The 11,652-nt window shown below is 38.4% G+C and overlaps 1 protein-coding gene across 1 annotated transcript; it reads right to left on the reverse strand.

Annotated features, from left to right (window-relative positions):
* Window positions 1–6,099: 6,099 nt before the first annotated feature.
* LOC116874381 (olfactory receptor 8B3-like) lies at window positions 6,100–11,140 on the reverse strand. The gene is made up of 2 exons (XM_032869044.1): window positions 11,105–11,140; window positions 6,100–7,038 (listed from the first exon to the last, which is right to left on the reverse strand). The coding sequence occupies exons 1-2, from the start codon at window positions 11,138–11,140 to the stop codon at window positions 6,100–6,102; spliced, it is 975 nt and encodes a 324-aa protein (XP_032724935.1).
* Between the last annotated feature and the right edge of the window lie 512 nt (window positions 11,141–11,652).

The raw sequence follows: 11,652 nt of genomic DNA on the forward strand, positions 1-11,652 counted from the left end.
TCCCCCCTTCATGTTTCCCTTCCTTCTCCTAATGTCCTCCATGCTATTCCTTATATTCCACAAATAAGTGAAATCATATGATAATTGACTGCCTCTCACTGACATTTCACTTAGTATAGTCTCCTCCAGTCCCATCCATGTTGATGTAAATGGTGGGTATTCATCCTTTCTGATGGCTGAGTAATATTTCATTGTATATATGGACCACATCTTTTTCCACTCATCTGTTGAAGGACATTTTGGCTCTTTCCATAGTTTGGCTATTGTGGACATTGCTGCTATGAATATTGGGGTTCATGTGCCCCTTCTTTTCATTACATCTGTGTATTTGCAGTAAATATCCAATAGTGCAATTGCTGGGACACAGGATAGATCTATATTTAACTTTTTTTAAAATTTTATTTATTTATTTGACAGAGATCACAAGTAGGCAGAGAGGCAGACAGAGAGAAAGAGGGGAAAGCAGGCTCCCCGCTGAGCAGAGAGCCGGATGTGCGGCTCGATCCCAAGATCCTGAGATCATGACCCAAGCTGAAAGCAGAGGCTTTAACCCACTGAGCCACCCAGGTGCCCCTATATTTAACTTTTTGAGGAAGCTCCACATTGTTTTTCCCAAAGTGACCGTACCAACTTACATTTCCACCAGTGGTATAAGAGGGTTCCCCTTTCTCCACAACCTCTCCAACATTCGTTGTTTCTTGCCTTGTCAATTTTTGCCATTCTAAGTAGTGTAAGGTGGTATCTCAGTGTGGTTTTGATTTGAATTGCCCTGTTGGCTAATGATGATGAACATTTTTTCATGTGTCTGTTAGCCACTTGTATGTCTTCTTTGGAGAAGTGTCTGTTCATGTCTTCTGCCCATTTTTTGACTTATTTGTTTTTTGGGTTTTGAGTTTGAGAAGTTTTGGGACTTCATCAAGATAAAAAGCTTCTACACAGCAAAGAAAACAGTCAACAAAACAAAGAGGCAACCCATGGAATGGGAGAAGATATTTGCAAATGACACTACAAATAAAGAGCTGATATCCAAGATCTATAAAGGACAAATTAGATTTTAAACCAAAGACTGTAACACAGGATGAAGAAGAGGATTAAATCATAAGAAAGGGAACTATCCAACAATGATCTTACAATTGTAAAGATTTATGCCCCAACATCTGAGCACCCAAATATTCAAACAATTAATAACAAACGTAAAGGAACTCATTGATAACAACACAATAATAGGGGACTTTAGCACCCACCTTACGTCAATGGACAGGTCATCTAAGCAGAAAATAAAACAGGAAACAATGGCTTTGAAGGACACATTAGACCAGATGGACTTAATTGATATATTCAGAATATTTCATCCTAAAGCAGCAGAATACACATTCCTTTGAAGTGCACATGGGACATTCTCCAGAATAGGTCACACACTGAGTCACAAATCGGGCCTCAGAGAATACAAAAAGACTGAGATTATACCATGCATATTCTCTGATTACAACACTATGAAACTTGAAGTCAACCACAAGAAAAATATTGGAAAGACCACAAATATATGGAGGTTGAATGGCATACTACTGAAGAATGAATGAATGAATCAAACAGAAAATTAAAGAAGAAATTTTAAAACTATGAAAATGAAAACACAATGGTCCAAAATCTTTGGGAGACAGTGAAAGTAGTCATAAGAGGGAAGTATATAGCAATACAGGTTCTACCTCAAGAAGCAATAAAAGTCTCAAAATGAAACCTAACACTTAAAGGAGTTAGACATAGAACAATAAAAGAAGCCTAATGCCAGTAGGAGAAGAGAAATAATAAAGGCTAGAGCAGAAATAAATGATATAGAAACAAATAAACAAACAACAACAATAAAAATAGAACAGCTCAATGAAACCAGGAGTTGGTACTTTGAAAAAATATATAAAATTGATAACCTCTTAGCCAGATTTATCAAAAAAAAAAAGAGAGAGAGAGAGAGAAAGGACCAAAACAAATAAAATCAAATAAAATCATGAATTATATAGGTTCAATCAAAACAACACTACAGAACAAAGAATTACAAGAGAATATTATTAAAAATTATATGCCAACAAATTGGGCAATCTAGGAGAAATGGATAAATTCCTAGAAATATAAAAGCTATGAATACTGAAACCTGATGAAATAGAAAACTAGAACAGATGAATAGCCAACAAAGAAATTAAATTAGTAATAAAAAATATCCCAAAAAAACAAAAGTTCAGGGCCAGGTGGCTACAAAGGGAAATTCTAACAAACATTAAAGAAAAGTTAATACCCATTTTTCACAAACAATTCAAAAAAAATACAAATGCAAGGAAAACTTACAAACTCCTCTATGAGGTTAGCATTACCCTGAATCCAAAACCAGACAACGACCCCACTAAAAAAGAGAACTCCAGGCCAATATCCCTGATCAACATGGATGCAAAAATTCTCAACAAAATATTAGCAAATAGAATCTAACAGTACATTAAAAGAATCATTCATCATAATCAAGTGAGATGCATTCCTGGGCTGCAGGGGTAGTTCAATATTTGCAAAATAACCAGCATGATACACCACATTTATAAAAGAAAGGATAAGAACCATATAATCCTCTCAATAAAGGCAGAAAAAGCATTTGACAGAGTACAATATCCATTCCTTATAAAAACCCTCAACCAGGGGCACCTGGGTGGCTCAGTGGGTTAAGCCTCTTCCTTTGGCTCAGGTCATGACCTCAGAGTCCTAGGATCAAGCCCTGCATCGGGCTCTCTGTTCAGCAGGGAGCCTCTCCCCACCGCTCTCTGCCTACCTCTCGGCCTAGTTGTGATCTCTCTCTCTCTCTCTCTCTCTCAATCTCTGTGAAATAAATAAATAAAATCTGAAAAAAAAAAAACACAACCAATTAGGGTAGAAAGAACATACCTCAAAAGATTAAAAGCCATCTATGAAACTCCACAAATAATACTGTCCTCAATGGGGGGAGAACAGAGAATTTCCTTTACAGTCAGGAACATAACAGGGATGCCTATTCTCACCATTAATATTTAACACAGAACTAGAGGTCCTAGCCTCAGCAATCAGACAACAAAAAGAAATAAAAGGCACCCAAATCTAGAAGGAAGAAGTCAAACTTTCACTCTTTGTAGACAACATAGTATGCTACATAGAAAACCCAAAGAATCCACCAAAAATTTGCAGGAACTGACACAAAAATTCAGTTAAAGATGAAGGATACAAAATCAATATAGAGAAATCTGTTGCATTTCTATCTGCCAATGATGAAGCAGCAGAAAGTGAAATCAAGGAATCAGTCCCATTTACGACTGCACCATAAACCATAAGATACCCAGGAATAAACCACACCAAAGAGGTAAAAAGATCTGCATGCTGAAAACTATGAAACACTGATGAAAGAAATACAAGATGACAAAAACAAATGGAAAAACATTCCATGCTTGTGGATTTTAAGAACAAATATGTTAAATGTATGGCCCAAAGCAAACTACACATTTAATGCGATCTCTCTCAAAATACCACCAGCATCTTACACAGAGCTAGAACAATCCTAAAATTTGTATGGAACCACAAAGACCCTGCATAGAAAAAGCAATCTTGAAAAAGGGAAGTACAGTGCAAGGCATCACAAGTCTGTACTTCAAGATACATTACAAAGTTGTAGTGGTCAAGACAGTACTGTTGTGGTACAAAAACAGACACATAGATCAATGGAACAGAATAGAAAACCCAGACACGGACCTACAACAATATGGCCAACTAACCTTTGACAAAGTAGGAAAGAATATCATATGGAAAAGAAGACAGTGTCTTCAACAAATGGTGTTTGGAAAACAAGACAGCAACATGCAAAAAAATGAAACTGGATCACATTCTTGTACAAAAAAATAAATTAGAAATGGATGTAAGATCTACATGTAAGACAGGAAACCATCAAAATCCTAGAGGAAAACTCAGGTAGAACCTCTTAGACATTACTATACATGTATCCAGAGGCAAGGGATATAAAAGCAAAAATGAACTTTTAGGACTTCATTGACATAAAAAGCTTCTGCACAATGAAGGAAATAATCAACAAAGCTAAAAGGCAACCATTATGAAGGTTGAGAAGATATTTGCAAATGACCTTATCTGATAAAGAGTTAGTATCCAGAACATAAAAAGAACTTATCAAACTCAATACCCAAACAAATAACCCAGTTAAAAAATGGGCAGAAGACATGAATAGGTATTTTTCAAACATGACACACAGTTGGCCAACAGACGCATGAAAAGATGCTGAACATCACACATCATTAGGGAAATATAAATCATAACTACAATGAGATATCATCTCACACCTGTCAGAATAGATAAAATCAACCACAGAGGAAACAACAGATGTTGATGAGGATAGAGGGGATCCCTCTTACACTGTTGGTGGGAAATGCAAACTGGTGCAGCTGCTGTGGAAAACAGTATGGAGGTTCCCCAAAGGGATAAAAATCGAACTAACCTATGGTCCAGCAATTGCACTACTAGGTATTTACCCAAAGGATACAAAAATACTGATTTGAGGTATACACACTCTCCAATTTATAGCAGCATTATCAGTAAGAGCCAGATTATGAAAAGAGCCCAGACAGCCATTGAATGATGAAATGATAAAGAAGATGTGAGATATATATGTGTGTGTGTGTGTGTGTGTGTGTGTGTGTATGCCATAAAAAAGAATGAAATATTGCCATTTACAAAGATGTGCATGGAGCTAGAGAGTATTATGCTAAGTGACATAAGTCAGTCAGAATAAGACAAATACCATATGATTTTACTTATATGTGAAACTTAAGAAACAAAACAAATGAACATGGGGGAAAAAAGAGGGCAAGCCATGAAACAGATTCTGGACTAAAGACTACAAACAGAGTGCTGGAGGGGAAGTGGGCAGGGAGATAAGTTAAATGGGAGATGGAGATTAAGGAGGAAACTGGCTATGATGAGCACTGGGTGTTGGATAAAAGTGATACCCTGAAACTAATAATATACCATATGTTAACTAGCTTGAATGTAAATAAAAACTTGAAGCTAAAAAAAAATAAAACAAAATAAAGCAAAATAGACTACAAAGAGTAGTAGAAATAAAATCAGAAGGCTAAGAATTTAGTCTAAACTCTTACTTTAAAAACCTGTATGACATTAGGTAAATCTTACTACTCTGAGCTTCACTTTCCCAGCAATACAATAAATATATTTTGATGATCAGTTATATGTTGGTTTGACTGTAAAGGGGTAAAAGAGAAAAATCTGCAAAAAGACTCTTCATATGTGATGTCTACATATGCAAACTGGATTAATCTTGATTGTCATTATGGACTCTTCAACTCCTGGCATTGAAAGGAGACATATTCTCACCAATTGGAGGATGGAGAAATGGGATTACAAAGAGGTGTTCTGATACATATCCTTTTTTTAAGCTTTATTTATTTATTTGTTTGAGAGAAAGAGAGAGAGGACGAGAGAGCAAAAGAAGGGGTTGCAGCAGAGGGAGAGGGAGAAGCAGGCTCCCAGCTAGGCAGGGAGCCCAATGTGGTACACAATCACAGGACCCCAAGATCATGAGCTGAGCCAAAGGCAGATGATTAATGAAGCCACCCATATACATACACTATACCTTGATACATATTCTAATATCAAGCAGCAGACAAAAACATCCAAAACAATAAAATGTCATCCTTCTAATCCATATTCTAATACCAAGTGGCAGATAAAAACTCCCACAATAATAAAATGTCACCCTTCTAATTTAATTCTTTAAAGAGCATTTCAAGTTCTAGAGGAAAAAACAAGTAGATAATGAAAATGGGTGGGGAAAAAAGACAACACGTTTATTACTTAATGCTATTACTAAACAAACAAAAAGGTAGAGAAGATACTATGGTATTGGTGAGGAAAAAAGAAAGACCAACCTTGAAAATAAGTTTTGAGACTTGAATTTTCTTGACCATATTAGGAGAAAATGCTAGCAATATTGCCATGAAAGGTATTTTATTTTAAACATGCAGAATCCCACCGGGCAAAACTAACTACACAGATACACCCTGTTTCTGATCAATTCACTCTTCTACTCAGAGTTTTTCTCACAGCAAGTTTAATATCCTTGTTTCTCAAGCTGTAAATGAAAGGGTTCATCATGGGAACTGCATTCGTATAAAAGACAGAGGAGATTTTTCCCTCATCCATAGACCCAGCAGAAGATGGTTTAAGATACATAAATGCACCTGATCCAAAGAACAGAGAAACAGCAATTATGTGGGAACTGCACGTGCTGAAGGCTTTGGACCTGCCCTCAGTGGAGCTGATGTGCAAGATGCTGGACAGGATGAAACCATAAGAGACAAAGATAGTGACAGTGGGCACAATGATATTCATACCCACGACAATGAAAACCACCAGCTCATTCACATAAGTGCTGGTGCAGGAGAGCTGGAGTAGAGGGAGGATGTCACACAAATAATGGTTGATGGTGTTTGCATCACAGAAGGTCAGTCTCAGCATGCATCCAGTGTGAGCCGTTGCATCCAAAAACGACACCAAATATGAACCAAGCATAAGGATGGAACACACTTTAGGGGACATGGAAACATTATATAACAGTGGGTTACAGATGGCCACATAACGATCATAGGCCATTGATGTCAGCACATAAGCTTCAGAAATACCAAAACCACAGAAAAAGTAAAGCTGGGTCATGCATCCTCTGTAGGAGATAATATTCCTCTTTGATGTGAAGTTAATCAGCATTTTGGGTGTAAACACAGAAGAATAACAGAGGTCTATGAAGGACAAATTCAAGAGGAAAAAGTACATGGGGGTGTGCAGGTGTGAATTCAGCAGGATTAGAGTTACCAAGCCCAAATTTCCTAACACAGTGACCACATACATGAGTAGAAACAGGAAGAACAGGGGGAGCTGGAGATATGGTGAGTCTGTTAGCCCCATAAGAATGAATTCAGTCACAAAGGAAGCATTTTCAGCAGGCATTCTTCTCTAAGGGGATCTGTGAACACAGGAGAAAAGTTACACAGAAAACAATTGAACATTTCCCACCATATCTCCTTGCACAGAAGTTGGGTTTGTACTGGGAATATTTGAGTCTACCCAAAACTGGACCCACAGAATCTGCTTTCTCATTATCATGAATCTAGTGACATGGATACTTCCTTATTAGGGGCTCTATAAGCTGTAAAACAAAGAGCATTAAAACTTGGCCTATAAAATGAAGGCCAAGGCTTCCATATGCTAACAGGACTGCTGTCAATACCAAAGGTTAGGGAGAAGATTGGACCAGAAGGGAATTGGCTTCTCTCATTTCACTTCTTTGACCACATGACCCTCCACTAACCAGTAAAATGGAGACAGAAACCCTACCAAACCGGTGCTGGCTTTCAAGGGGATTGGATTTCTTGTGGTGGGAATGAGGAACATTGTTCTAATCCAAAAATAAGGACCAGAGTCTAGGAGAGCTCAAGTTCCTGCCCCACGTACAGAGTAAAAACAATGAATGAAGAAGAGTGAGAGTTCCATCAATGGAACTGACCAATAAATTGCATCCTTGAAACCTAATAATATTTCTAAACCTTCCTTGCTCCATCACGCTCCCCTAAACTGGTCCTTCTACCAATTTCATGTGAGTCTGAGGACTGCAAAGAACTGGAAAGAAATTGGCATCTTTGATCCCTAGACTTCCATCATAAAAGAAAGAATAGGCACACCTGGGTGGCTCAGTCAGTTGAGCATCTGCCTTCAGCTCAGGTCATGATTCCAGGGTTCTGGGATGAAGCCCCACATCCAGCTCCCTGCTCAGCAAGAAGTCTGCATCTCCCTCTGCTCCTGCTCTCTCAAACACTGCTTCTCTCAAATAAATAAATAAAATCTTTTAAAAAATAAAACGAAAGACATGAGTATAAATGGAATTCAGAAACTCCTCCTTGGGCAAGAACACCTTGGTCTTTCCTTACTGGTATTACCCCTGTGCTCTTGAAAGGGCAAACTCTGTGGCTTTGCTCCCTTCGATTCTATGAGGACACAGCCCACACTTAATTTCTGATGAGCCCTGGAAATCCTTCTGAACCACAGACAGTAATTACTGACTATGAGTTCTCTTAAGCAGCAGAACAGAATAAACGGCCTTTATTATGATCATTTTGCACTTGGTAAATCACAGAAGACTTAAGGTGAGGGCAATGATATAATGTTCTCAGTTATAAACAGGGCAGAAGCTTGCTCAGTCTCTCTTCCACAGGGAATGGTTTCTGGTGTAATAGGGTCTTGAGAGGATTGTATTTACACAAAGGACCACAATGGGTTTCTAGTTCCTTTGGAGCTAAAATTTTAGTCAAGGTTACGCTCCACTGGAGGGATCAGACATCCCCTCAGGGGAGCCAAAAATAAATTCCCATTTCCAGGTCAACAACATGGAGGAAGAGGAAGCTCTAGAATTTCCTACTCTACATGGACACCCTGATTCAAAAATGATTCACATACATGTATTCTTGTTCTAAAAAATCCAGACAGTGGTTAAGGTAGTCCTGTTCCCAATTAAACAATGAATCTTTACACATTCCCTAACATTTTAGGGAAATTCTAGATATCCTTTTCTTATAACAGTTATGCTTGCACAGCACCCTCAAAGTGGAACAATTTGAGCCAGTTCCTGGCTTCTCCCTAGGGAGGGAAAGAATTGCACCATCTGTCCAATGCTCTAACTTTTAATACATGTGCCTAGAAGACTGGCTTCTAGATAGTCTGTGTCAGAAAGCAAAGGGGATACAGGACACAGCATACTTCAGCTGCCCTGGGAGAGAGACAAAGATGGTGGTGTGAGCTGGAAGCCACCAGAGCTCCTTCCCCTGGCTCAGCATAAAGGAAGTGATTGAAAAGCTCTTTTTTGCAGCTTCTCTCTGGTGAGGAAAAAAATGTGCCCTATGCATCCAGCAAGCAATACAACTTATCTGTGAGCTGTGTGAGGAATTGGTTTCAGTCCTGCTTGTTTTAGAACAGACACAATCTAGCACACAATGGATAAAGACAGGGTTGGGGGGGAGCATGGGGAGAAGGGGGGCACTGCAACTAATACCAAAGAAAGAGGGTTAGACTGCACAAAAGTGAGAGGCCTCCAAAGTCTCTGGCGAGGCTTGTTGGTGATACCTTCTCTAGTCCAAGGCCAGTCCATAAATGTCAGGACAGATGGGTGTTTTGTCTAATGTGCAGACACCAGTGTAGAGAATCAATGAAAATGAAGACAAGTTGAGATACTTTCCAAAAAGGAGTAAGAGCTATCTCCACAAACTGACACTAATGAAATGAAAATATGTGACTTACCTGACAGAGAATTGAAATGACTATCCTAAGATGCTCACTGGAGTCAGAGAACAATACACAAACCAAGAGAAAATTTCAACACAGAGACAGAAAACCTAAAAGTATTAAACAGAAATCATGGAGCTGAGAAACACAATATCTGAACTAAAAAATTTAGTACAGGGGCTCAAGAACGAAGGAGACTGAACAAAAGAGAGGATCGTTAATTTGATTAAAGATCACTGTATAAAGAAGATATGGTCCATATATGCAATGGAATATTATACTTGCATCAGAAAGGATGAATACCCAACTTTTGTATCAACATGGAAGGGACTGGAAGAGATTATGCTGAGTGAAGTAAGACAACCAGAGACAGTCAATTATCATAAGGTTTCACTTACTTGTGCATAAGGAATAATGCAGAGGACACTGGGAAAAGGAGAGGAGAAGGAGGTTGGGGGAAATCAGGGGAGGAGAGGAACAATGAGAGACTGTGGACTCTGAGAAAGAAACTGAGGTTTGGGGAGGGGAGGGGATTGGGGGTTGGATGAGCCTGGTGGTGGGTACTAAAGAGGGCACATATTGCATGGAGCACTGGGTGTGATGCATAAACAGTGAATCTTGGAACACTAAAAAAATAAAATAAAGTTTAAAAAATCTGGATACTTTGTGAAAATCAGATGGAAATAGTACACAGCTAATTTGGGAACTGTACTGATGATGAATCTAGGAATACCAGGTGTCTAGGAGAAAATAGTTTGATGATATATTTCTTGATGTTCTGGATGATGATAAAGAGAGAAAGTGCCACAGCTATGGTTCAGTGATGACTTACACGAAGCATGTTTTAAGTAACCCAGATACATTATCTTATACGATGTTCTAAAATTCTTGGTTTTCCTCAAATTAATTGATGTATACTTATTAAATAAAAATTGTATGTTTATAAAATGTAAAAATCACTGTAAATTATTCTGACAGGAGGGTGAAATGAAAAAGAACAAAAAATACTGAAGAAATCCTGAAAGACTTATTGTATAATACCAAGTGAATCAATATCTGCATTTCAACAACCCAAGGAGGAGAAGAGAGTTCAAAAGAACCAGAAAACCTATTCAAGGAAAAACCGGCTGAAAAATTTCCAAACCATGTCAACTTTCAACACTGTGACCAATTTATACAAAGATAAAACCCAGAAAAATTGCATAATGAGTACACACACACACACACACACACAGACACACACACGGTCAACTGCTTATCCGCTCTCCAGTTTACTTAACTGGGCTAACCTGACTTCCACCTTCAGACTCAGGTCTACACCAATTTACAGGAACAGTGCTGATCTAGGCAGGTGAGATATAAAACCCTCTAACCCAATATTCTGGACTCAATGCAAATTTACTGACTGCTGAGTCACCTCTCAACTTGAATTATGCGTTTGGTATCTGGGTCTGTTTCAATCATTATGCTTTATGCTAACTCTGGTGATTGAAGCAGTACTTTCTCTATGCCTAAACATGTCCATCTTTCTACATTCTCAAATTCTAATCATCACACCATTGTCAAATGTATACCTAAAGAAGTTCTTTAAGACTTTATCAAGAATACAGAAAGGATTCCGAAAGTGAAATTACATAATATGTAGGAGAAGCATCTCCTCTTTACCTTTACATAAACATAATGACATACAACCTATAAGAGACCTATACAAAGGGGTTCTCGATGGAGTTGCCTCCTTCTGCAGAACCTGGTGGAAGGTCTTCACTGAGTGTAGTAAAAGCATTGTCTATGCTCCAGACTGGTTTACATTACTCCACACTACTCTAGTTCCAGTTTCTTCTGTGTGAGCCATTCTTTTTTCTTTTTTTTTAATTTTTTATATATTTTCAACATAACAATATTCATTGTTTTTGCACCACACCCAGTGCTCTATGCAATTCGTGCATTCGCTAATACCCACTACCTGGATCCACCAACATCCCACCCCCTACCCCTTCATGATCCTCAGGTAGTTTTTCGGAGTCCATAGTCTCTCATGGTTCACCTCCCCTTCCAATTTCCCTCAACTCCTTTCTCCTCTAACTCCCCTTGTCCTCCATGCTATTTGTTATGCTCCACAAATAAGTGAAACCATATGATAATTGACTCCCTCTGCTTGACTTATTTCACTCAGCATAATCTCTTCCAGTCCTGTCCATGTTGCTACAAAAGTTGGGTATTCATCCTTTCTGATGGAGGCATAATACTCCATAGTGTATATGGACCACATCTTCCTTATCCATTTGTCCATTGAAG

This window comes from Lontra canadensis, unplaced genomic scaffold, assembly GCF_010015895.1.
Source record: "Lontra canadensis isolate GAN:19392208 unplaced genomic scaffold, GSC_riverotter_1.0 scaffold36, whole genome shotgun sequence".
Classification (NCBI taxonomy): domain Eukaryota; kingdom Metazoa; phylum Chordata; class Mammalia; order Carnivora; family Mustelidae; genus Lontra; species Lontra canadensis.